The sequence below is a fragment of the Macaca nemestrina genome, chromosome 17 (assembly GCF_043159975.1).
Source record: "Macaca nemestrina isolate mMacNem1 chromosome 17, mMacNem.hap1, whole genome shotgun sequence".
Classification (NCBI taxonomy): domain Eukaryota; kingdom Metazoa; phylum Chordata; class Mammalia; order Primates; family Cercopithecidae; genus Macaca; species Macaca nemestrina.
This window is the reverse complement of record NC_092141.1, coordinates 40,330,679-40,357,734: the sequence shown is the minus strand read 5'-3', so window position 1 is coordinate 40,357,734 and position 27,056 is coordinate 40,330,679. Positions and strand designations below refer to the sequence as shown.

The 27,056-nt window shown below is 46.0% G+C and overlaps 1 protein-coding gene across 4 annotated transcripts in view; it reads left to right on the top strand.

Annotated features, from left to right (window-relative positions):
• Nucleotides 1-4,409: 4,409 nt before the first annotated feature.
• LOC105485201 (UTP6 small subunit processome component) overlaps nt 4,410-27,056 on the top strand; it is a 42,520-nt gene continuing 19,873 nt past the window's right edge. For 2 of the 4 annotated variants that reach the window (XR_011615590.1, XM_071082666.1), the window contains exons 1-10: nt 4,410-4,734; nt 6,555-6,639; nt 13,075-13,116; nt 13,354-13,446; nt 15,254-15,301; nt 16,032-16,095; nt 19,524-19,642; nt 21,962-22,039; nt 23,202-23,283; nt 24,760-24,841. Coding sequence is in view for 3 of the 4 variants with exons in the window: in XM_071082666.1 (XP_070938767.1) it covers nt 4,643-4,734; nt 6,555-6,639; nt 13,075-13,116; nt 13,354-13,446; nt 15,254-15,301; nt 16,032-16,095; nt 19,524-19,642; nt 21,962-22,039; nt 23,202-23,283; nt 24,760-24,841 (785 nt within the window). In the remaining variant the exon portion in view is untranslated. The remainder of the gene's footprint in view (nt 4,735-6,554; nt 6,640-13,074; nt 13,117-13,353; nt 13,447-15,253; nt 15,302-16,031; nt 16,096-19,523; nt 19,643-21,961; nt 22,040-23,201; nt 23,284-24,759; nt 24,842-27,056) is intronic. The other 2 variants (XM_011747423.3, XM_011747422.3) reach the window with 2 other exon arrangements.

Here is a 27,056-nt window from a genome sequence, read left to right as displayed (position 1 = left end):
TTACAGGCTTGAGCCACCGCGCCCGGCCTTAGGCTGGTTTTTTGTACTTTTAGTAGAGAAGGGGTTTTGCCATGTTGGCCAGGCTGGTCTCAAACTCCTGGCCTGAAGCAATCCACCTGCCTTGGCCTCCCAAAGTAGTGGGATTACAGGCATGAGCCACCGTACCAGGCCCATCGTAATATTTTGTTTGTTTGTCTGTTTGTTTTTTGAGACGGAGTCTTGCTCTGTCTCCCAGGCTGGAGTGTAGTGGCATGATCTTGGCTCACTACAACTTCCGCCTCCCGGGTTTGAGCAATTTTCCTGCCTCAGCCTCCAGAGTAGCTGGGATTATAGGCACCCACCACCATGCCCAGCTAATTTGTGTATTTTTAGTAGCGGGGGTGTTTCACCATGTTGGCCAGGCTGGTTGCAAACTCCTGGCCTCAGCTGATCCGCCTGCCTCGGCCTCCCAAACATCATAATAACTCTTTTTTTTTTTTTTTTTTTTTTTAACCCGAGACGGAGTGTCGGTCTGTTGCCCAGGCTGGAGTGCAGTGGCGCGATCTTGGCTCACTGCAACCTCCGCCTTCCGGTTTAAACTATTCTCCTGCCTCAGCCGCCTGAGTAGCTGGGACTACAGGCACGTGCCACCACGCCTGGCTAATATTGTATTTTTAGTAGAGATGGGGTTTCACCATGTTGGCCGGGCTGGTCTTGAATTCCTGATCTTGTGATCCACCTGCCTCCACCTCCCAAAGTGCTGGGATTACAGATCTGAACCACCCCGCCTGGCCTAGCTTTTATATTTACCTTCAAGAATTATTATGATGGGCCGGGCGCATCAACAACAACAAGAATATATGTGTAAAAGCTAAATTTCGGCCAGGCGTGTTGGCTCACGCCTATAATCCCATCACTTTGGGAAGCCGAGGTGGGTGGATCACCTGAGGTTAGGAGTTTGAGACCAGCTTGGCCAACATAGTGAAACTCCATCTCTATTGAAACAATAATTAGCTGGTCGTGGTGGCGGATGCCTGTAATCCCAGCTACTCGGGAGGCTGAGGCAGGAGAATCACTAGAATCTGGGAGGCTGAAGTTGCAGTGAGCCGAGATCATGCCACTGCACTCCAGCCCGGGTAACAAGAGCGAAACTCCATCCCTCCCACAAAAAAGAAAGCTAAATGTCAAAATAAGGGAGGATTGCTGGGTGTGGTGGCTCATGCCTGTAATCCCAGAATTTGGAGAAGTGGAAACAAGAGGATCACTTGAGGCCAGGAGTTCAAGACTCATGGTGACAATACAGTGTTTGTTTACGAAAACAAAACACCATCCTAGGCAACATAGTGAGACCCCTGTCTCTACAAAAAAGAAAAAAGGAAAATTAGCCAGGTGCGGTAGGGCACACTTGTAGCCCCAGCTACTTAGGAGGCAGGGGTGGGAGGATTGCTGGAGCCCAGGAGGTTGAGGCTGCAGTGAGCTGTTGTCACACTACTGCACTCCTGCCTGGGTAACATAGTGAGACCCTGTCTCAAAACGAAACAAAAACATAATTGGCCGGCCATGGTGGCCCATGCCTGTCATCCCAGCTACTCGGGGAATCGCTTGAACCCAGGAGGTGGAAGTTGCAGTGAGCCGAGATCCCACCACTGCCCTCCCCACTAGGCAACAGAGAGGCTCTGTCTTTTTTTTTTTTTTTTTTGAGGCGGAGTTGGTCTGTCCCCAGGCTGGAGTGCAGCGGTGGGATCTTGGCTCACTGCAACCACCGCCTCCCGGGTTCAAGTAACTCTCCTGCCTCAGCCTCCCTAGTAGCTGGGACTACAGGCACGTGCCACCAGGTCCGGCTAATTTTTTTGTATTTTTAGTAGAGACGGGGTTTCTCCATGTCGGCCAGGCTGGCCTTGAATTCCTGACCTCAGGATATCCGCCGGCCTGGGCTGCCCAGACTGCTGTGATGACAGGCATGAGCCACTGCACCTGGCCAGCGAGGCTGTCTTAAAAACAACAACAAAACAAAACAAAACAAAATAAAGGAGGAGCATATTTATAGTTAGTTTGATTTAAAAATTGGGCGAGCACGGTGGCTTACACCTGGAGTCCCAGCACTTTGGGATGCTGAGGCGGGTGGATCATGAGGTCAGGAGATTGAGACCATCCTGGCCAACATGATGAAACCCCATCTCTAAGAAAAACACAAAAATTAGCTGGGTGCGGTGGCACGTGCCTGTAGTCCCAGCTACTCCGGAGGCTAAGGCAGGAGAATCGCTTGAATCAGGAAGTTGGAGGTTGTGATGAGCCGAGATCATGCCACTGCACTCCAGCCTGGAGACAGAGGGAGACTCTGTCTCTAAAAAAAAAACCAAAAAACAAAAAACACATGGTTAATTTGTCAAGGTCTCTATCAAATTTACTTTGAAATGATTACAGTCTGTCAGAGCTTGCTGACTTCCTTGTACCTAAAGAAATTTAGCAAGTGTCTTTTCTTAGTGTCATGCATTTATTAACTGAGTACTTATTATATGGTAGGCACTGCTATAAGCTATAGAGTATCTACCCAGCCAAACAGGAAAAAATTCCCTGCCCACATAGAGTTCACTATCTAGTGTCATCTCCACTCTTACTGTTAACACAGCCCCAGAGATTTTTCTTTTACAAATAAATTCTCTCTTTGTCTTACATTCATGATTTCCTTCCACTTCTCTCATGTCTTACAGCTGAAGGATTCAAGAAATGGTGTAGCACAAGCCAACCCTCGTCTCAGTTCTGAGATGAGTGGGGTAAAATGTGAAAGGAAAGAAAGAAATGAAAGGCACAGAGGTGGAATATCGTTTTGCTGGGCCCATTCTCCTTTCATAAATCACACACAGGATCACGGTGCGAATGTAAATGTTGAAATAAGCAGGTCTAGCAAGAACTGCTGCTTTGGCTTTTTATATCCAGAACTAAAAAAGAACTGAACCATGTAGTTATCATTTGAGGTTTACTAACTATACCAGCAATATTGCCTCCAAGCTGTGTTGCCTGGTGGTTCTCTTAGAGATGCTAAGTTGCTTGGGCAATGGTTTAAGGAGGGTGTCTATACCTTAGTGATTTATTTTGGTAATTCCCACACTTTTCAATACAAAAATCTGCTTTTCTGGAAAGAATTTATAGTGTCTGATATTCACCTAGGGACATACATTTTTATTGTATTTTATTTTATTTTTTTGAGACGGAGTCTAGCTTTGTCACCCAGGCTGGAGTGCAGTGGCCAGATCTCAGCTCACTGCAAGCTCCGCCTCCCGGGTTCACGCCATTCTCCCGCCTCAGCCTCCCGAGTAGCTGGGACTACAGGCGCCCGCCACCTCGCCAGGCTAGTTTTTTGTATTTTTTAGTACAGACGGGGTTTCACCGTGTTCGCCAGGATGGTCTCGATCTGCTGACCTCGTGATCCGCCCGTCTCGGCCTCCCAAAGTGCTGGGATTACAGGCTTGAGCCACCGCGCCCGGCCTGGGACATACATTTTTAAAGCTATTACTTACAAATCCAAGATATTGATTTAAATAATCAACAATTCTATTATTTATTTATTTAGAGACGGAGTTTTGCTCTTGTTGCCCAAGCTGGAGTGCAATGGCGCGATCTCGGCCTCCCGGGTTCAAGCGATTCTCCTTCCTCAGCCTCCCGAGTAGCTGGGATTACAGGCGCATGCCAGCAAGCCCAGCTAATTTTTTTTTTTTTTTTTTTTTGAGACGGAGTCTCGCCCTGTCGCCCAGGCTGGAGTGCGGTGACCGGATCTCAGCTCACTGCAAGCTCCGCCTCCCGGGTTCACGCCATTCTCCTGCCTCAGCCTCCCGAGTAGCTGGGACTACAGGCGCCGCCACCTCGCCCGGCTAGTTTTTTGTATTTTTTAGTAGAGACAGGGTTTCACCGTGTAGGCCAGGATGGTCTCGATCTCCTGACCTGGTGATCCGCCCGTCTCGGCCTCCCAAAGTGCTGGGATTACAGGCTTGAGCCACCGCGCCCGGCCAATTTTTTTTTTTACAATTTTTAGTAGAAACGGGGTTTCATCATGTTAGCCACGATGGTCTCGAACTCCTGACCTCAGGTGATCCGCTCGCCTGAGCCTCCTAAAGTGCTGGGATTACAGGCGTGAGCCACCGCGACCGGCTTTCAAAAATGTTTAATTGTAAAATATCCTCCTTTGCTTTTTTTTATTGTTCTTGGTGTTGGGAAGTCAGGACGTGGAATGGGAGCACAATGAAAATAGACAATATTCTGCAGAAAATGCATCTTGTGTCCCTTTTAGGCTTTGGTAGCCCACCTCTCCATACCCGGAGACGCTTTTCCCGATCGCGGTCCAAGTCTAGCGGCGCGCGCGCACTTAGCCCCGCCTCCCGTCTAGCCCCGCCCCTCAACTCCTGTCCGCTAGAGTCGTCCGGCCCAAGACCAGGGGGGATTCTCGCTGCAATCCCACAATCGGCCACAGGGAGGGGACAGTGGCTGTAGAAGGCGAAGGGCCTTCCCCTACGGCGGAGGCGGCGGAAGCGGAAAAGGCGGGACCTAAGGAGCACGTTACGTCTGGACGCGTAGGTGGTAGGGCTGGATCTCCGAACCTGAAATCCGGAGCTTGGTACTCGTGTTCGTTGTTGAGGAGCTCCCCACCGGGTTGTAGAGTTCGGACCTCATGGCAGAGATAATTCAGGAGCGCATAGAAGATCGGCTCCCGGAATTGGAACAGCTGGAGCGCATTGGACTGTTCAGTCATGCGGAGATTAAGTGAGAGAGGGTTGGGGAGAGGGAAGAGCTAAGGCGGCCTGAGGGGAGGTTGGGAGTATGTGGCAGGGGCCAGGTGTGGGGACACTCGACCTGTGTTTATTTTTCCTAACGTGGCGGAAGCCCATTTCCCGTTTTCGGTGATGTCCAGAATTTTTCATTCGTTGCAAGGTTATCCGTCCGTCTACTTACCCATCCGACATATTGACAAGCCTTTCATGGAGCCGGATCTTAGGGTCGTAACGGTGATTAAACCAAGGATTCCTGCTCATTAGGAGCTAATTGGGCCGTGTGTGGTGGGGGAGACAGACAAATTAAATATTTTGATAACAGGGTACTGTAAGGTGATTGCAGTAGCTTGTACTGCTGTAGGGATGGGAACAGAGTGCAGCGGGAGTGAATAAGTTTCTAACTAGACTTGACGGTGGGGACCGTTGAAATCAGTTTCATATGCTACTCCAGAGCCTAACTACAGCGCCTGGCACATAGTAGACATTCAGTTGCGTGTTAAAATTATGTTTAATAGTTTCTGTGATTGTTGCTTTGTTTCGCAACGTCTGAATGTAGTAATGCGACTCAGAGCTTCAAAGTAAGCATTCGTTACTGAAACACAGAACATAGTGTGGATGCTTAGAAAGTGCTCAGTAAATGTTGTTGTTACCATTACTAAAGACACCTGTCTTGCATATCTTGCATTAAATTCTCCTGAAGTGTGCTTGTCATGTGTTCTCTCCTTAGCTAAGGACTCTGAATCTTCTCCCATAAGTCCTTCGTAGTAATAAACCTTTTAAGGCAGACACAATTTAGAGTTTTTAAAAAATTTACATGTTGAGAACTCAGAAATAAGAGGAATTTCGGAAAGAGATTTATTATTAAAATCAAAGTGACCTGAACTCGGTGTAAAAGAAGTCTTTATTGATGCCAGCCAGGCGCGGTGGCTCACGCCTGTAATCCCAGCACTTTGGGAGGCCGAGGCGGGCGGATCACGTGAGATCAGGAGTTCGAGACCAGCCTGGCCAATATGGTGAAACCCCATCTCTACTAAAAAGACAAAAATTAGCCGAGCGTGGTGGCGGGCGCCTGTAGTCCCAGCTACTCAGATGGCTAAGGCAGGAGAATCGCTTGAACCCAGGAGGCGGAAGTTGCAGTGAGCTGTGATCATGCCACTGCTCTCCAGTCTGGGTCGACAGAGTGAGGCACTGTCTCAAAAAAAAAAGAAAAAGAAAGAAGAAAAAAATACCATGCATAAATGGTATAAAGTTCTTAATTATATTTGCTTTGCTGGTGGGAATGTCATTGGTTTTGGGAGTTGATTTAGGTGATTTTCCTGAAAGTTTAAAAATACATCCTGATACCCTTAAGAACACAAAAGTAATTGTGTAAGAGAATACTTTTTTTTCCTTTTTTTTTTTGAGACGGAGTCTGGCTCTGTCACCAGGCTGGAGTGCAGTGGCAGGATCTCGGCTTACTGCAACCTCCGCCTCCCAGGTTCAAGCAATTTTCCTGCCTCAGTTTCCCGAGTAGCTGGGACTACAGGCGCGCACCACCACGCCCAGCTAACTTTTGTTTTTTTAGTAGAGATGGAGTTTTACCATGTTGGCCAGGGTGGTCTCAATCTCTTGACCTTGTGATCTACCCACCTCAGCCTCCCAAAGTGCTGGGATTCCAGGCGTGAGCCACTGAGCCTGGCCGGTGTATTTTCTTATGAAGGATAACTCTAGGAATTTTGTATTTTGAAAAACGTGTTTTAAATATATTCAAAATAAAGTTAAACATTTAATTTTTGCAGTTTTCAAGTGAAGTTTAAATGGTTTTCTCCTCAGGGCTATCATTAAGAAGGCTTCTGATCTAGAGTACAAAATCCAGAGAAGAACCCTTTTCAAGGAAGACTTTATCAATTATGTTCAAGTAAGTGTGTAATTAATAATTTTTTTTTTTTTTTGTGAGATGGGGTCTCTGTCACCCAGGTTGGAGTGCAGTGGTGTGAATGGTGTGATCTTTGCTCACTGCAACCTCTGCCTTCCAGGCTCAAGCAATTCTCCTACCTCAGCCTCCTGGGTAGCTGGGACCACAGGTGCATGCCACCTTGCCTGGCTAATTTTTTTTTTTTTTTTTTTTTTTTTTTTTTGAGACGGAGTCTCGCTCTGTTGCCCAGGCTGGAGTGCAGTGGCCGGATCTCGGCTCACTGCAAGCTCTGCCTCCCGGGTTCACGCCATTCTCCTGCCTCAGCCTCCCCAGTAGCTGGGACTACAGGTGCCCGCCACCTCGCCCGGCTAGTTTTTTGTATTTTTTAGTAGAGACGGGGTTTCACCGTGTCAGCCAGGATGGTCTCGATCTCCTGACCTCGTGATCCGCCCGCCTCGGCCTCCCAAAGTGCTGGGATTACAGGCTTGAGCCACCGCGCCCGGCCTGCCTGGCTAATTTTTTATACTTTTTGGTAGACACTGGGTTTTGCCATGTTGCCCAGGCTGGTCTGGAATTCCTGAGCTCAAGGGATCCATGCCTTGGCCTCTCAAAGTGCTGGGCTTACAGGTGTGAACCACAATGCCTGGCCAATAATTAATAATTTTATTACTTTTTTTTTTTTTTTTTTTTTTTTTTGAGACGGAGTCTCACGCTGTTGCCCAGGCTGGAGTGCAGTGGCGCGATCTCGGCTCACTGCAAGCTCCGCCTCCTGGGTTCACGCCATTCTCCTGCCTCAGCCTCCTGAGTAGCTAGGACTACAGGCGCCCGCCACCGCGCCCGGCTAATTTTTTGTATTTTTAGTAGAGACGGGGTTTCACTGTGGTCTCAATCTCCTGACCTTGTGATCCGCCCGCCTCGGCCTCCCAAAGTGCTGGGATTACAGGCTTGAGCCACCGCGCCCGGCCTATTACTTTTTTTTGAGGCAGGGTCTCACCTTTCACTCAGGCTGAAGTCCAGTGGTCCTATCATGGCTCAGTGTAGCTTCTACGTCCTGGGCTGGAGCCATCCTCCCACCTCAGCCTCTGGAGTAGCTGGGACTACAGATGTGTGACACTATGTGTGGCTAGTTTTTGTGTTTTTTGTAGAGACGGGGTGTTGGCATGTTTCCCACGCCCAAAATGCTGGGATTACAAGTGTTTGTGAGCCACCGGGCCTAGTCTTTCTTTTGTTTTGTTTTGTTTTTGAGACAAGAGTCTTGCTTTTTCGTCCAGGCTGGAGTTCAGTGGTGCGATCTTGGCTCACTGCAACCACCACCACCCGGGTTCTAGTGGTTCTTAAGTCTCAGCCTCCCCAGTAGCTGGGATTACAGGCGTGTGGCACCACGCCCAGCTACTTGTAGTAGAAACTGGGTTTTGCCATGTTGGCCAGTCTGGTCTCAAACTCCTGGCCTCAAGCAGTCCACCTGCATTGGCCTCCCAAAGTGAGTGCTATGATTACAGGTATGAGGCACCATGCCCGGCCCTAGCCTTACTTTAATCCCTTCACAAATTGATTGATTGGTTGATTAATTGAGATGGAGTCTCTCTGTGTCACCCAGGCTGGAGTGCAGTTGCGCAGTCTCTGCTCACTGCAACCTCTGCCTCCTGGCTTCAAGTGATTCTCTTGCCTCAGCCTCCCATCCTTTCACAAATTTAAAATCAGTTCTAGAATGATTAGCTTAACATCAATTTATTTTTTTTGAGACGGAGTTTCACTCTTGTTGCCCAGGCTGGAGTGCAGTGGTGTGATCTCAACTCACTGCAACCTCCGCCTCCCGGGTTTAAGCAGTTCTGTGCCTCAACCTCCTGAGTAGCTAGGATTACAGGCGCATGCCACCACGCCAGGCTAATTTTTGTATTTTTAGTAGAGTCAGTGTTTCACCATCTTGACCAGGCTGGTCTTGAACTCCTGATCTCGTGATCCACCCACCTCGGCCTCCCAAAGTGCTAGGATTACAGGTGGGAGCCACTGCGCCCGGCCAACATCAATTTTAAAAAAAATTTTTAGGCTGGGTGCGGTGGCTCACACCTGTCATCCCAGGACTTTGGGAGGCCACGGAAGGTGGATCACTTGAGGTCAGAAGTTCAAGACCCGCCTGACCAACATGGTGAAACCCTGTCTCTACTAAAAATACAAAAATTAGCCGGGCATGGTGGCGGGTGCCTGTAATCCCGGCTACTCAGGAGGCTGAGGCAGGAGAATCTCTTGAACTCGGGAGGTGGAGGTTGCAGGAGCCGAGATCGCGCCATTGCACTCCAACCTGGGCAACAGAGTGAGACTCCGTCTCAAAAAAAAAAAATTATTTTTTTCTAAAATTCCAGAAAGGTGCATTAGATAGATATTTCTGAACAGGAGTAACATTGGGAATAGCATTACTCCACTAAGACTTTAGTCCTTGCCAAACTGAACTTACTTTTCCCCTCTCTTTCTCTCTTTTCATTTTCTTTCTTTTTTTTTTTTCTACTGGGTTTGTAGATCAGAGATTGTCAGAGACATTGTGTATCAGGACTTCAGCAAGAGATTTGCCTCTTGGTGAGCAAGATAGAGGAGAGTGAATTTGATGATTGTAGAGAATTGAAAAGTTACTAGTTTATCTGTTGTCTGTCCACCTGGAAAGAGGTGTGCTGCAAGATTTTTTCATCTTGTAAATGCATGGAAGGTTTGAATAAAGATAAATCATGTCAGATCAATTTTCCAATGGGGGAGAATAGCTAATATGTTGGATGACGAAATCAGGATTCAGAAAGAACCAATAACAAGATGAAATGTTTATAAGACTAGAAGTTTTGGGTGGGCATAGTGGCTTATGCTGTAATCCCAGCACTTTGGGAGACTGAGGTGGGCAGATCACCTGAGGTCAGGAGTTCGAGATCAGCCTGGCCAACATGGGGAAACCGCGTCTCCGCTAAAAAAGCAAAAATTACCTGGGTATGGTGGTGGGCACCTGTAATCCTAGCTACTCAGGAGGCTGAGGCAGGAGAAATGCTTGAACTCAGGAGGTGGAGGTTGCAGTGAGCCAAGATTGTGCCATTGTACTCCCAGCCTGGGTGACAAGAGTGAAACTCCATCTCAAAAAAAAAAAAAAAAAAAAAGACTAGAAGTTTTGAGCTTAGATTTCAAAAGACAGCTGAACAAATGATATATGAACCTTGGCTAAGCTATTGTTTTTGGAAGAGGTCCTATAAGTAGACTGCTCACTCAAAATGAGTCAAGACCATATTATGTCAAAAATACAATTTTTTTTTTCAAGTAATACACTCTTGCCTAGGCTGGAGTGCAATGGTGCGAGCATCACTCATTACAACCTCGAACTTCTAGGCTTAGGTGAGCCTCCTGCCTCAGCCTCCCAAGTAGGTAGGACTACAGGCTTGTGCCAGATGGCTGGCTAATTTTCTTATTTTTGGTAGAGATAGGGTCTCTTTATGTTGCCCAGGCTGGTCTTGAACTCCTGGGCTCAAGTGATCCTCCTGCCTTGACCTACCAGAGTGTTGGGATTACAGGCTTGAGCCAATGTGCCCAGCCAAAAGATTTCTTTTTTTTTTTTTTTAGACAGAGTCTTGCTCTGTCGCCCAGGCTGGAGTGCAGTGGCCGGATCTCGGCTCACTGCAAGCTCTGCCTCCCGGGTTTACGCCATTCTCCTGCCTCAGCCTCCCGAGTAGCTGGGACTACAGACGCCCGCTACCTCGCCCGGCTAGTTTTTTTTTTTTTTTTTTTTTTTGAGACGGAGTCTCGCTCTGCCGCCCAGGCTGGAGTGCAGTGGCCGGATCTCAGCTCACTGCAAGCTCCGCCTCCCGGGTTTACGCCATTCTCCTGCCTCAGCCTCCCGAGTAGCTGGGACTACAGGCGCCCGCCACCTCGCCCGGCTAGTTTTTTGTATTTTTTAGTAGAGACGGGGTTTCACCGTGTTAGCCAGGATGGTCTCGATCTCCTGACCTCGTGATCCGCCCGTCTCGGCCTCCCAAAGTGCTGGGATTACAGGCTTGAGCCACCGCGCCCGGCCTACGGCTAGTTTTTTGTATTTTTTTTAGTAGGGACGGGGTTTCACCGTGTTAGCCAGGATGGTCTCGATCTCCTGACCTCGTGATCCGCCCGTCTCGGCCTCCCAAAGTGCTGGGATTACAGGCTTGAGCCACCGTGCCTGGCCAAAAGATTTCTTAAAGCTAAATGAGACTGTGAAAGCACAAACCATAGGAGAAAAGATCGATTGATTTGTGTTCAAAATACAAATTTCCGGAGGGGCGTGGTGGCTCACTGTAAGACAGGCAGATCGCTTGAACTGAGGAGTTCAAGACCAGCCTAGGCAACATGGCAAACCCCATCTCTACAAAAAAATACAAAAATTAGCTGGGCATGGTGGTGCACGCCTGTAGTCCTAGCTACTCTGGAGGTTGAGGTTGGAGGATCAGTTGAACCTGGGAGGTGGAAGCTGTAGCGAGCCATGATGTTGCCATTGCACTTCAGTCTGGGTGATAAGAGACCCTGTCTCAAAAAAAAAAAAAATTTTTTTTCTGTGCAAAAAAGACACTACAAATAATGTGAAAATACAAGCCACAAAATGTGAGAAAATATTTGCAACACATAATTGGAACTACATATACACATGTATAAAGAACTGTAAATCGAGAAGAAAATGACAACTGAAAAGAAAAATGGGCAAATCATGTGAACGTGAAAGTCACAAAGGGGAAACATCACTTGTAGTTAAACTTATGAAAAGATGTCAGCCGCATCAGTAATTATTTAAATAAAGATTAAAACCAGGTGTAGGGGCCGGGCGTGGTGGCTCACGCCTGTAATCCCAGCACTTTGGGAGGCCGAGGTGGGCGGATCACAAGGTCAGGAGATCGAGACCATGGTGAAACCCCGTCTCTACTAAAAATAGAAAAAATTAGCCGGGCGCAGGGGCGGGCGCCTGTAGTCCCAGCTACTCGGGAGGCTGAGGCAGGAGAATGGCGTGAACCCGGGAGGCGGAGCTTGCAGTGAGCCGAGATTGCGCCACTGCACTCCAGCCTGGGCGACAGAGCGAGACTCCGTCTCAAAAAAAAAAAAAAAAAAAAACCAGGTGTAGGGTCCGGGCATGGTAGCTCACGCCTGTAATCCTAGCGCTTTGGGAGGCTGAGGCGGGTGGATTACTTGAGGTTGGGAGTTGGAGATCAGCCTGGTCAACATGGTGGAACCCCATCTCTACTAAAAATACAAAAATTAGCCAGGCATAGTAGCACGTGCCTGTAATCCCAGCTACTGGGGAGGCCGAGGCCAGAAAATTACTTGAACCTGGGAGGCGGAGGTTGCAGTGAGCCTAGATTTTGCCACTGCACTTCAGCCTTGGCGACAGAGCGAGATTCCATCTCAAAAAAAAAAAACAAGAAAACCCAGGACTGCTTTATAGTCCTGCTTTTTAGGACTGCTTTATATTCATCATAAGAGCAAATCTTTTTTTTTTGTTTTGAGATGGAGTCTCCCTCTGTCACCCAGGCTGAAGTGCAGTGGCATAATCTCAGCTCACTGCAACCTCCGCCTCCTGAGTGTTTGTTTTTTTGTCTCAAACAAACAAAAAACAACGAAAAACCTATGGATTGATAGATGTAGCATGATACCGTTTATGTAAAATTTAAAAGCATTCAAGACATCATTATAATAAAGTTCAAAATCATGTTTGGGAATGATAACAAAGTCAAGGTAATTCCTGCCTCTGGAGAGGGAGAAGAGTAGAATCAGAGATGGGTACATAGGTGGCTTCATTTTTATACTGTTTTATTTCTTTTTTTTTTTTTTTTTTTTTTTTGAGACGGAGTCTGGCTCTGTCGCCCAGGCTGGAGTGCAGTGGCGCGATCTCGGCTCACTGCAAGCTCCGCCTCCCGGGTTCACGCCATTCTCCTGCCTCAGCCTCCCGAGTAGCTGGGACTACAGGCGCCCACAACCGCGCCCGGCTAATTTTTTGTATTTTTAGTAGAGACGGGGTTTCACCGTGGTCTCGATCTCCTGACCTTGTGATCCGCCCGCCTCGGCCTCCCAAAGTGCTGGGATTACAGGCGTGAGCCACCGCGCCCGGCTATACTGTTTTATTTCTAAAAAAGATTTGAAGCAAATGTAGTGCAATGTAGGTTTTGATGTAGCTGTATTGTAGCTGCATGGGGTGTTTTATAAGCTTAATATTTCATGGAATAGTTTTTAAGTGAAGCATATAATTATAAGCTTGTTAATTATTTTGTTTAAGTTTTATAGCTAAGTGAATTTTAAGTGAATTCTAGACATTTATTGTAAATTATGCTTATGTGATAGCACATTATTTTTTATTTTATATTGTTGAGTTTTGTTTTATGACTAACTAAATTTCCAGTATGTAAAAGGTTTTAGATTTTCTAGCTTCTAATTTTTTTGTATGTTTTTCTTTCATAGTATGAAATTAATCTTTTGGAGCTGATCCAAAGAAGAAGAACAGTAAGTAGAGGATTTTCTAGAAGTTGGAAAAAAATACAGAACTAAGCAGTATGACTGACGGTATAGTTAGGACTTGTGTTTGGGAGACAGTGTGGATAAAACTCTGTGGTGATATGCCTGTAATGGATATTTGTAATTATTTGTTTGCTTCATCAGTACCATTCAGTGGTCAAGTAGGAATGCTGTTTTGGACAAATGTGATTAAGCTGAGGCTTTGTTTTTTATGTCCCCCTTTAGCGCATTGGATATTCATTTAAGAAGGATGAGATTGAGAATTCTATTGTACACCGGGTACAAGGTGTTTTCCAGCGTGCCTCAGCAAAATGGAAAGTAAGTGATCAGGCCATCCTTAACTTTATGAGATGTGAAGATAAGTATTATAGATATTGTATTAGGAATTCAACTGCAGTTTTCTATTTTTATCTTGGGTATCTTTATACTTATTCTAATGATGGTATCATTGCTCAAAACATTTTTTGAGCCACTTAGCAAACCAGTAAGAAAATTGATCTTATTACCTTATAGTTATTCTGTGAGGATAGTGCTGAAAATAGTGTATTTGATACATTACTAAGGATTGGAAATTTGGGAGATACTTGTATATATCTGTGAGTACACTGAAGACTTAGAGCCTGAAGATAAATGGTTATGTAGGGGCAATACCTCAGAAACTTGATTTTTTTTCTTTTCTTTTTTTTTTTTGAGATAAAGTCTCACTGTGTTGCCCAGGCTAGAGTACGGTAGAGTGATCTCAGTTCACTGCAACCTCTGCCTCCCAGGCTCAAATGATTCTCCCACCTCAGCCTCCCCAGTAGCTGGGATCACAGGCACATGCCACCATGCCTGGCTAATTTTTGTATTTTTGGTAGACACAGGGTTTTGTCATGTTGCTCAGGCTGGGCTCAAGTGATCTGCCCACCTCAGCCTCCCAAAGTGCTGGGATTACAGGACTCTTTGGGATTGGATATATTATATGAGAAGTATTTTGGATTCTTGGGAATGACAAATTTTATATTGCTACCTCAGATTGAGATCCTTTAAGAACTGCATTAAACAAATTGGATAGATAACAAAGTTTTTTTGGGGCATTGTGAGTGGGAGTTGGGGGAAAGATTGAATTATCATAGTTAAGAGATCTGAGCCTTTGTGAGGGAAAGCCAGATAGGATGAGAGGTGATTGGATTTTCTGAAATCTGCTTTTTTTTTTTTTTTTGGGATGGAGTCTTACTCTGTCGCCCAGGCTAGAGTGCAATGGTGTGATCTGTGATCTTGGCTCACTACAAACTCTGCCTCCCAGGTTGAAGTAATTCTCCTGCCTCAGCCTCCCCAGTACCTGGGACTACAGGCACAAGCCACCACGCCTGGCTAATTTTTGTATTTTTAGTAGTCAGGGTTTCGCCATCTTGTCCAGGCTGGTCTCGAACTCCTGACCTCAGGTGATCCACCTGCCTCAGCCTCCAAAAGTGCTGGGATTACAGGCCTGAGCCATTGCGCCTGGCTTTTTTTTTTTGAGATGGAGTCTTGCTCTGTCACCCAGGCTGGAGTGCAGTGGCACAATCTTGGCAGCTCACTGTAACCTTCACCTCCGAGGTTCAAGTGATTCTTCTGCCTCAGCCTCCCTAGTAGCTGGGATTACAGGCACATACCAGCACACTTGGCTAATTTTTTTTTTTTTTTGAGATGGAGCCTCCCTCTGTTGCCCAGGCTGGAGTGCAGTGGCACGATCTCGGCCTCCTGGGTTCAAGCGATTCTCGTGTCTCAGCTTCCCGAGTAGCTGAGATTACAGGGGTCTGCACCACGCCCGGCTAATTTTTTTGTATTTTTAGTAGAGACGGGGTTTCACCATATTGGCTAGGCTGGTTTTGAACTCCCGACCTCAAGTGATCCACCCACCTCGGCCTCCTAATAATCTTTGTAATTTTGTTGAGGTGGGGTTTCACCATGTTGGCCAGGCTGGTTTCGATCTCCTGACCTCAAGTGATCCGTCCACTTTGGCCTCACAAAGTGTTGGGATTACAGGCGTGAGCCACTGCACCCAACCTGAAATCAGCTTGTTTTTAGCAAAGTTAATTAATGCGAAGGTGTATTATATGTAAAGGTCAAATTCGGGCAGCTTACTACATTGCTTTTCTTGCAGGATGATGTTCAACTTTGGCTCTCCTATGTGGTTTTTTGTAAGAAGTGGGTAAGTAAAGCCATGCATGTCTTACTTCCTCTGGCCATATTTTTGTTAATCTGCCCTTTAAGCTTCATGTCAGATGTTTTTTCCTGAAGTGTAGGGTTAACAAATGAAAAAAGAACCCAAGAAGGCGGAACATCAATATAACATTGGATATCTAAATGACTCTTCATGGTTTCCAAGTCAATTGAAAAGAATATAATTTTTTTTTTTTTTTTTTTTTTTTTGAGACGGAGTCTCGCTCTGTCGCCCAGGCTGGAGTGCAGTGGCGCGATCTCGGCTCACTGCAAGCTCCGCCTCCCGGGTTCACGCCATTCTCCTGCCTCAGCCTCCCGAGTAGCTGGGACTACAGGCGCCCACAACCGCGCCCGGCTAATTTTTTGTATTTTTAGTAGAGACGGGGTTTCACCGTGGTCTCGATCTCCTGACCTTGTGATCCGCCTGCCTCGGCCTCCCAAAGTGCTGGGATTACAGGCGTGAGCCACCGCGCCCGGCAAGAATATAATTTTTACGTGTATTTGTTCAATACAGCTGATTTTTTAAAGAGATTTAAAGTGTTTTGTGGTTTAATTGAGGTAGAAAATTATGAGGGTCTGTGTTCGTTTGTATGTCCCTAGCAATAGTATGTCATGCTTCATTGGATTTTACAGTTGGTAAAGTTAGGGTTCACATTACTTAGCGAGTAAGAGCAATGATTTATCTGTGCAGGAAGTAGAAATATTTTGCTTTTTTACAGGCTACTAAAACTCAACTTAGCAAGGTATTCTCTGCCATGTTGGCGATTCATTCCAACAAACCAGGTATGGTGAAATCTTTGTCAATTTTTCTACATTTTATTTAGACTCAAGCCATTTTGGATTTTATTTCACTTGATGAATCTAAGAGATTATTTTGAGGACTTGAGCTTAGGTAGTTGGTCTCAGCAGTTTTTGTTACTGACATAGCTGCCTCATAGTTCACCCCTGCCTACTATATACTAGTTACTGTCCTAGGTGTTGTATCTGCAGGCAAGAAGGACTGTATTTCTTTTTTTTTTTGAGACAGAGTCTCGCTCTCACCCAGGCAGGAGGGCAGTGGCACAATCTCAGCTCACTGCAACCTCCGCCTCCTGGGTTCAAGCAGTTCTCCTGCCTCAGCCTCCTGAGTAGCTGGGATTACAGGTGTCTGCCACCACGCCCAGCTACTTTTTGTATTTTTAGTAGAGATGGGGTTTCACCATGTTGGTCAGGCTGGTCGTGAACCCCTGACCTCGTGATCCACCCACCTCGGCCTCCCAAAGTGCTGGGATTACAGGTGTGAGCCACCGTGCCCGTCCAGACTATATTTCTTTTTAGATGATGGCAGAATAAACTTTTGAATCCTTTGAGGGACATTTTATTTGAAGGCAGTCAAATCTGAGGAATTTTAGAAGCTTAAAGGGGAAAATATCAATATAAATTTTAGAAGAGTGCTGGTACAGAGTAGACTCATGTTTTGTAAAAGAAATATTTCTCTTGTGAATAATGTATAAATGGTCTAGTTGATAGTGGAGGGGCCTCAGTACCTATTCTCAGGGTATTAGGCTTAATCAGACATCTTACACCACACAAGACTCAAATAGACGACATTTGCTACCAGTTTACTCAGAAATATAGCAGGATAGCCTTAGGTATGTTTCTTCTGCAGAATGCTCTTAGCAGAATACAGGTAGCCTCTGGTTCCTAAGGTGACTGTTCAGGTATGAGGAGATGAGATCATATCAGTGGGTAGGGGATCCACTCTGGCTTAGAAGCCCCATGGATGGGCATGGCTTCTACAGATCCTAGAAAGATCATGCTCAATTTTAGGAGTCACATGTTCAAGAAAGCTCAAAGGAATTTCTTGCCACCATTGCTGACCCTCCTATTCCAAGTGTGGTTACCAGCCAGATGTCATTTTTAACAAAAGCAATCTTGCTTGTTAAGATAGCTGACCTTTGTTAAGTTTCTAGGGAAATAGCTAGAATGTTAACTCAGAGTTAATTTCCCATGTAGAAGGATAAAGGATTTTAAAGAAAATTACAAATTAGAATTTATTTTGTTTTTTATTTTTTTGAGACAGTCTTGCCTCTGTTGCCTAGGCTTCAGTGCAGTGGTACTATCTCGGCTCTCTGAAACCTCTGTCTCCTGGGTTCAAGTGATTCTTATGCCTCAGCCTCCTAAGTAGTTGGGATTACAGATGTGCACCACCACGCCCGGCTAATTTTTGTATTTTAGTACAGATGGGGTTTTGCTGTGTTGGCTAGACTGGTCTCGAACTCCTGACCTCAAATGATCTGCTCACCTCAGCCTCCCAAAGTGCTGGGATTACAGGAGTAAGCCACTGTTCCTGGCCCTAGAATTTCTCTAAATATTGAAAAAAGAACAAAAAATAATTCATTCATTGTAAGATAAGCAGTTTTTTCTGTCGCCCAGGCTGGGGTGCAGTGGTGTGACCTCAGCTCACTGCAGCCTCCACCTCCCAGGTTAAAGTGACTCTTCTGCCTCAGCCTCCCTAATAGCTGGGACTACAGGAGGGTGCCACCACATCCGGCTAATTTTTTGTATTTTTTAGTAGAAACGAGGATTCATCATGTTGGCCAGGCTGATCTCAAACTCCTGACTTCAAGTGATCTGCCTGCCTCAGCCTCCCAAAGTGCTGGGATTACAGGTGTGAGCCACCGCGCCTCGCCTTTTTCTGGCATTTTACTACCTTTAAAATTTGTATGTGGGCCAGGCACGGTGGCTCATGTCTATAATTCCAGCACTTTGGGAAGCCGAGGCAGGCAGATCATTTGAGATCAGGAGTTTGAGACCAGCCTGGGCAACATGGTGAAAACCTGTCTCTACAAAAACTACAAAATTTAGCTGGGCGTGATGGTGTGTGCCCATAGTCCCAGCTACTTGAGGGGTAAGGTGGGATCCTGGGAGGTAGAGACTGCAGTGAGCTGTGTTTGTGCCACTGCAGCCTGAGCATCAGAGCGAGACCCTGTCTCAAAAAAAAAAAAAGGGGCCGGGCGCGGTGGCTCAAGCCTGTAATCCCAGCACTTTGGGAGGCCGAGATGGGCGGATCACAAGGTCAGGAGATCGAGACCATCCTGGCTAACACGGTGAAACCCCATCTCTACTAAAAAATACAAAAACCTAGCCGGGCGAGGTGGTGGGCGCCTGTAGTCCCAGCTACTCAGGAGGCTGAGGCAGGAGAATGGCGTGAACCCGGGAGGCGGAGCTTGCAGTGAGCTGAGATCCGGCCACTGCACTCCAGGCTGGGCGACAAAGCAAGACTGTCTCAACAAAAAAAAAAAAAAAAAAAAAAAAGTGTATGACTTAAAATAATGTCCTTCGATCTAATGAAATATAGTAACAGACACTTAGGTACTCATCCTCTAAATTAACATTTGTTATCATTTACTTATTTGCTTCAGAGTACTGTTTCTAATTTTAGATAATGTAACCAAGCTTTGCAGTTAGAAACAGTCTGTCGGAACTGCATCCCCTTTTGTTAAGGGTTTTTTAAAAAAATTGTTTGAGTAGGCTGGGCGCAGTGGCTCATGCCTGTAATCCCAGCACTTTGGGAGGCCAAGGGGTGGCGGATCACGAGGTCAGGAGATCGAGACCATCCTGGCTAACACGGTGAAACCCTCTCTCTACTAAAAATACAAAAAAGAATTGGCCGGGTGTGGTGGTGGGCGCCTGTAGTCCCAGCTACTCAGGAGGCTGAGGCAGGAGAATGGCATGAACCTGGGAAGCGGAGCTTGCAGTGAGTCAAGATCGCACCACTGCACTCCACCTGGGCGACAGAGTGAGACTCCATCTTAAAAAAAAAAAATGTGGCCAGGCGCGGTGGCTCAAGCCTGTAATCCCAGCACTTTGGGAGGCCGAGACGGGCGGATCACGAGGTCAGGAGATCGAGACCATCCTGGCTAACGCGGTGAAACCCCGTCTCTACTAAAAAGAAATACAAAAAACTAGCCGGGTAAGGTGGCGGGCGCCTGTAGTCCCAGCTACTCGGGAGGCTGAGGCAGGAGAATGGCGCAAACCCGGGAGGCGGAGCTTGCAGTGAGCTGAGATCTGGCCACTGCACTCCAGCCTGGGCAACAGAGCGAGACTCCGTCTCAAAAAAAAAAAAAAAAAAAAAAAAAGTGTGAGTATTAAAATTGGATCATCTGGTTCTTTTCTTGTCTGACTTGATTAATTTATTGAAATGAAATCTGATGTTTTTTCACTTACAGCTTTGTGGATTATGGCAGCCAAATGGGAAATGGAAGATCGATTGTCTTCAGAAAGCGCAAGGCAACTCTTTCTTCGGGCACTGCGCTTTCATCCAGAGTGCGCAAAACTTTATAAAGAAGTAAGTGTGTGTGCACATGGGATGAGATGGTGATGTCTCAGTTTGGTCCTCTGGAGACATATATTGTTTTTTTTTCCTGGATTCAAGCAATTCTTATACCTCAGCCTCCTGAGTAGCTGAGATTACAGGTGCCCGCTACCACACCCGGCTATTTTTTGTATTTTTAGTAGTGATGAGGTTTTGCCTTGTTGGCCAGGCTGGAGACACACACACACACACACACACACTTTTTTTTGAGACAGAGTCTCGCTCTGTCGCCCAAGCTGGAGTGCAGTGGCGCAGTCTTGGCTCACTGCAAGCTCTGCCTCCCAGGTTCACGCCATTCTCCTGCCTCAGCCTCCCGGGTAGCTGGGACTATAGGTGCCTGCCACCACGCCCAGCTAATTTTTTGTATTTTTTAGTAGAGATGGTGTTTCACCGAGTTAACCAGGATGGTCTCGATCTCCTCACCTCGTGATCTGCCTGCCTTGGCCTCCCAAAGTGCTGGGATTACAGGTGTGAGCCACTGTTCCCGGCCCATGTATTCTTTATTAAATAAAAAAGGCTTCAATTTATGGAGACTAGGAATAAGTGTGGAGGTGTGGGTAAGGAAAAGCCTCTTTTTTTTCTGGAGACGGAGTTTCGCTCTGGTGCCCAGGCTGGAGTACAGTGGCCCAGTCTTGGCTCATTGCAACCTCTACCTCCTGGGTTCAAGCGATTCTCCTGCCTCAGCCTCCCAAGTAGCTGGGATCACAGAGGCCCCTCATCACGTCTGGCTAATTTTTGTATTTTTAGTAGAGATGGGGTTTTGCCCTCTTGGGCAGGCTAGTCTCGAACTACCAACCTCAGGTGATCCACCCGCCTCAGCCTCCCAAAGTGGTGGGATTACAGGTGTGAGCCACCGTGCCCGGCCAGGGAAAAACATCTTTTTATTTTTTGGCCAGTGGTAGGTGTTGACACTGCAGCTTCTAAGTTAGTTGAGAGGTTAGAACCCCCACCTCCTTCCTGTGGTTGGAAGGAATAGGGAACTAGACTCTAACATTTTTTTAGTTGGGAGCCAGATTTAGCCTCTTTATACTTTTGTTTTTATTTTTTTTCTTTTTCCCCTTGTTCCCTTGGTTCTCCAAAGAAGCCCTCTTCTGGCTTCTTTGCCTTGTCTTCCTCTTTTCTCCACGTTCTTTCTGTCTCCTTTTCTTGAGATAGATACCTGGCACTACTTCCTTTCCCTCTTTCGGGACTTACTCCCTTATGGACGGTGGCGTAGAACATTTGAGGGCCAAGCTTTAGATGAAAATCCCAAATAATAGAAAGGATGTATTGGAAGCTGCACTGTTTGAGTCATTTGTCAGGATAAAAGAGAAACTGCTATTTAATTATTATTTTTTTTGAGATGGAGTCTCACTCTATCACTCAGGCAGGAGTTCAATGGTGTGTTCCTGGCTCACTGCAGCCTCCGCCTCCGGGGTTCAAACTATTCTCCTGCCTCAGCCCCTGAAGTAGCTGGGATTATAGGTGTGCGCCACCATGCCCTACTAATTTTTGTATTTTTAGTAGAGATGGGGTTTCACAATGTTGGGCAGGCTGGTCTCAAACTCCTGACCTCAAGTGATCCGCCGACCTCGGCCTCCCAAAGTGTTGGGATTACAGGCATGCCCAGCCTGCTATTTAATTCTTTTTTTTTTTTTTTTTTTGAGACTGAGTCTGGCTCTGTCGCCCAGGCTGGAGTGCAGTGGCCGGATCTCAGCTCACTGCAAGCTCCGCCTCCCGGGTTTACGCCATTCTCCTGCCTCAGCCTCCGGAGTAGCTGGGACCACAGGCGCCCGCCACCTCACCCGGCTAGTTTTTTGTATTTTTTTTAGTAGAGACGAGATTTCACCGTGTTAGCCAGGATGGGCTCGATCTCCTGACCTTGTGGTCCGTCCGTCTCAGCCTCCCAAAGTGCTGGGATTACAGGCTTGAGCCACCGTGCCCGGCTGCTATTTAATTCTTAAATGAAAATTAAGGCTGGATGTGGTGGCTCATGCCTTTAATCCCAGCACTTTGGGAGGCTGAGGCAGGAGGATCACTTGAGGTCAGTTGTTTGAGGCCAGGCAGCAACGTAGCAAGACCCTGTCTCTCCAAAAAATAAAAATAAAAAAATTACCTGAGTGTGATGGGATGTGCCTCTAATCCTAGCTACTCAGGAGGCTGAGGCAAGGGGATCACTTGAGCACAGGAATTCGTGGCCGAAATGAGCTGTGATCACCAGTGCACTCCAGCCTGGGTGACAGAGCAAGACCCTGTCTCAAAAAAATTTAAAAAAGCATCTCCAAAGATTTTCAGTTTATTTCCCTTCTGTAGTACTTTAGGATGGAGCTGATGCATGCGGAAAAACTGAGGAAAGAGAAGGAAGAATTTGAAAAAGCCAGTATGGATGTGGTAAGGTTCTAATTATTTTATTTTCACTTGCTAACAATGTATAGCATTTTGAGCCTACTTAGGAGTAAGAGAAAATATTTGGAATATATTTTTCTTTTTTTTTTTGAGACGGAGTCTTGTTCTGCCACATAGGCTGGAGTGCAGTGGCACTGTCTCGGCTCACTGCAAGCTCTGCCTCCCGGTTCAAGCTTTAATGTTTAATGTTGTTCCATTTTGAAACTTCCAGATGAGTTAGTGTTAATTATAAGTGGACTTAGGAAAGTGAAGCTTTATGCTATAAAAATAGATATTTGGACTAATTAATGTGGTCCTCAAAATTGTTACTTACAGAATAGCCAAATGCTATTCTTTAACACTGTATGATCTCATAAAGTGATATATTAATGGATTCAAGGAGCTTGAGAAAGGTTGTGAAATGTGTGGTTTCCTGGCCTTCTTTCTTTCCCTTTTTATATAATTTCTTATGTGACAGAATAATTAAAAGATTTAGAATGTTAGACCTGAGAAGAAACTTTGCTATTGTCTATTATTGTGGTTTCCAGCTTAGAACTTTTTTCTCAGATGGAGTCTTGCTCTTGTTGCCCAGGGTGGAGTGCAATGGCACGATCTTGGCTCACTGCAACCTCCGCCTCCCGGGTTCAAGTGATTGTCTTGCCTTAGCCTCCTGAGTAGCTGGGATTACAGGCGCCCTGCCACCATGCCTGGCTAATTTTTGTATTTTTAGTAGAGATGGGGTTTCACTGTGTTGGCCAGGCTGGTCTTGAACTCCTGACCTGAAGTGATCCACCCGCCTCAGCTTCCTAAAGTGCTGGGATTGTAGGCGCTAGCCACTGCGCCAGGCCGGGACTTTTTTATTCAAATAAAATGTTACACAGAAGCGTAAATAAGACATGTAAAATCTGACTTGTTTTGGTCCAAGTGGAGAGTGAGGCCTTAAGCTGTGTGATCTTGCCACCACTCTTGGAGCCTGAAAGAACACAGTTGGAAGATCAGTGATCTTGTTCAAGCTGCATACTTTACAAGTGAGGGAACTGGCCTGGAGAGAGAGACATGATTTGCCAGTGGTCATATGGCACAGATAGTCTAGGATTGTTAATTTTCGTCCTAGTGCTTTTCCTCCTTGTACTACCTATTAAGTTACATTTGATATAACACTCTTTAGGAGCATCCTGATTATTCTGAAGAAATCCTTAAGGGCGAGTTGGCACGGATCATCTACAAAAATTCTGTAAGCATAATTAAAGGTAGGTATCTTTTGAACATTATTTTTGGTAGGAAAGTGAAACATTCTTTTCCTAATGATGATCTTTACCTAGTTTTGAAATTTTCCAGTAGAATGTATATAAAACTCTGTAGGAATAGTGTCCTGTTTCTTTCAGAAAATACTTATTTTTCCTAGGCTATAATTGAACATTTCAGTAACTTATTTACTTCTTTTTTGAGATGGAGTTTCGATCTGTTGCCCAGGCTGGAGTGCAGTGGGGCAATCTCGGCTCACCACAGCCTCTGCCTCCTGTGTTCAAGTGATTCTCCTGCCTCAGCCTCCCAAGTTGCTGGGACTATAGGCGCGCACCACCCTGCCTGGCTAATTTTTGTATTTTTAGGAGAGACATGGTTTCACTATGTTGGCCAGGCTGGTCTTGTACTCCTGACCTCGTGATCTGCCCCCCTCGGCCTCTCAAAGTGCTGGGATTACAGGCGTGAGCCACCATGCCCGGCATAAGTCTCTTTTTTAAATTTATATTCTACTCCCATTTTTATTCCTTAAATTTCAATAGGTTTGGGCCAGGTGCGGTGGCTCATGCCTGTAATCCCAGCACTTTGGGAGGTCGAGGCAGGTGGATCACCTGAGGTCAGGAGTTCATGAGTAGCCTGACCAACAAGGTGAAACCCCGTTTCTACTAAAAATACAAAAATTAACTGGGTGTGGTGGTGGGCGCCTATAATCCCAGCTACTTAGGAGGCTGAGGCAGGAGAATCGCTTGAACCTGGGAGGTGGAGGTTGCAGTGACTGAGCTGAGAGAGCGCCTAGGCAACAGAGCGAGACTTCATCTCACAAAAATAAAAATGTCAGTAGGTTTTTGGGGAACAGGTTTAGTGGTGATTTTTGAGATTTTGGTGCACCCATTAGCGAGCAGTGTACACTGTACCCAGTGTGTAGTCATTTATCCTTCCATTTATTTTTTTTTGAGACAGGGTCTCACTCTGTCACCCACGCAGGAGTGCAATGGTACAATCATGGCTCACTGTAGTCTCGACTTCATGGGCTCAGGCGATTCTCCCACTTCAGCCTCCTGAGTAGCTGGGCATGGACCTCTATGCCTGGCTAATTTTTGTGCTTTTAGTAGAGATGAGGTTTCACCGTGTTGTCCAGGCTAGTCTTGAACTCCTGAGCTCAAGTGATCTTCCTGCCTTGGCCTCCCAAAGTGATGACATTACTGGCGTGAGCCATTGCACAGTTCTCATGAAGTAATTAAATAATGTGGGGAGTTGAAAATTAGTTCTATTTTTATGAATACTTCAAAGATATTAACAATAGCTTTGCTTGAGTAGGGGGACCCTGAGGTGAGGGGACTATGGGATGACTTTTCTTCTATTTTGTTCTGTTTCTCATTTAAAAAACAAAAAGATTAACTCTAGTACATGAGAAGAATGCTACTTTTAAAGTAAAGTGACTCTTATTGGCAATAAACGTCTCCTTCCTTGCTTTTTAAATTTAGGTGCAGAATTTCACGTGTCACTGCTTTCAATTGCACAGCTATTTGACTTTGCCAAAGATCTACAAAAAGAGATTTATGATGAGTAAGTAACATTAGTAGAAAGGTGAAGATATCTATTTCTGATCTTGAGATTAAGGGTTTGAGGTTGGATATTTAGTAGAAGAGAAAGAAGATACCACACTAAATCCCTGGAATAAAAGCTAATATTAGCCGGATGCAGTGGCTCACAACTGTAATCCCAGCACTTTGGGAGGTTGAGGTGGGTGGATCACTAGAGATCAGGAGTTCGAGACCAGCCTGAACAACATGGTGAAACCCTGTCACTACTAAAAATAAAAAATTAGCTGGGTGTGGTGATGCATGCCTGTAATCCCAGCTACTTGGGAGGCTGAGTCAGGTGAGACTCTCTTGAACCTGGGAGGCGGAGGTTGCAGTGAGCCAAGATTCCACAATTGCACTCCAGCCTGGGCGACAAGAGCGAAACTCCATCTCAAAAAAACAAAACAAAACAAAACAAAAAAAAACAACCTAATATCATATTATGTTAAAAAATTTTTTTCCTGGCCCAGTGCGGTAGCTCACACTTTGGGATCCCAGCATTTTGGGAGACCAAGGCAGGTGGATCATTTCAGCTCAGGAGTTTGAGAGCAGCCTGGGCAACATAGTGAAACCCTGTCTCTACAAAAATAAGCTAGGTATGGTGGTGCATTCTTGTAGTCTTAGCTACTCTGGAGGCTGAGGTGGGAAGATCACCTGAGTCCGGGAGGTTGAAGCTGGAGTGAGCTGTGATCCTGCCACTGCACTCCTGTCTGGGTCACAGAGTGAGACTGTGTCTCAGAAGAAAAAAAGTATCTTCCTGATTAAGTTCTTTGATTCACTTATTGGGGGAAATAGTTTATTCAATTAAAAAAAAAATCTAAAGCTTATATAAAATTGTAAATTCTATTTTCCTGGCATTTATCCATAAAATGGGAGTTATATGTTTATAGTTGAGTGCTGGTAATTCTTTTTATTTCTTTATTATATTTTTATTTATTTACATTTTTAATTATAGAGATGAGGTCTCACTATGTTGCCCAGGTTGGTCTTGAACTCCTGAGCTCAAGTGATCCTCCTGCGTTAGCCTCCCAAAGTGCAAGGATTACAGATGTGAGCCATTACACATGGCTGGTAATTTTATTCTTTAATATCTGATTATATGGTTTAACAGTTATTTGTAAGCTTTGGCAACATGGTGAGATCTTGTTTTTACCAAAAATAACAATAAAATTAGCTGGGTATGGTGTTGTGTGCCTGTAGTCCCAGCTACTTGCAGGACTGAGGTGGGAGGATCCCTTGAGCCTGTGAGGTTGAGGCTGCCGTGACCTGTTATTGCGTCACCGCACCCCAACCTGGGTGACAGTGAGACCATTAAATTTTTAATGAAAAAAAAATTATTTGTAGCCTACCTTGTGGGTACTTGCGTTCTTTGGTAGCACCTCTTCCTTTGACAGGAGGAGAAATAGAACTTGAATCAGTTTGTTTGGGTATCTTCAGGGTTTTGAGAGAGGAATAGGTTGTGCTTTTTCTGTATTATTTAGAAAATGAAGAACCTTGGGCCGGGCACGGTGGCTCACACCTGTAATCGCAGCACTTTTGGAGGCCAAGGTGGGCGGATCACCTGAGATCGAGAGATTGAGACCATCCTGGCCAACATGGTGAAACCCCGTCTCTACTGAAAATACAAAAATTAGCTTGGTGTGGTGGCATGCACCTGTAATCCTAGCTACTTGGGAGGCTGAGGCAGGAGAATCACTTGAACCTGGGAGGTGGAGGTTGCAGTGAGCTGAGATCACGCCACTGCACTCCATCCTGGTGATGGAGCAAGACTGTCTCCAAAAAAAAAAGCTGGGTGCAGTGGCTCTTGCCTGTAATCCCAGCATTTGGGAATGCCGAGGTGGGCGGATCACCTGAGGTCAGGAGTTTGAAACCAGTCTGGCCGACATGGTGAAACCCCACCTCTACTAAAAATACAAAAATTAGCTGGGTGTGGTGTCACATGCCTGTAATCCCAGGTGCTCGGGAGACTGAGGCAGGAGAATCGCTTGAACCCAGGAGGCGGAGGTTATAGTGAACTGAGATTGTGCCACTACACTCCAGCTTGGGCAACAAGAGAGAAACTGTCTGAAAACACACACACACTGAAAATGAAGAGCTCAGATATAATGAAGTTCTTTAGGTTGGGCACAGGGGCTGTAATCCCAACATTTTGGGATGGACGATTGCTTGAGCCCCCAGGAGTTGGAGACTATCCTGGG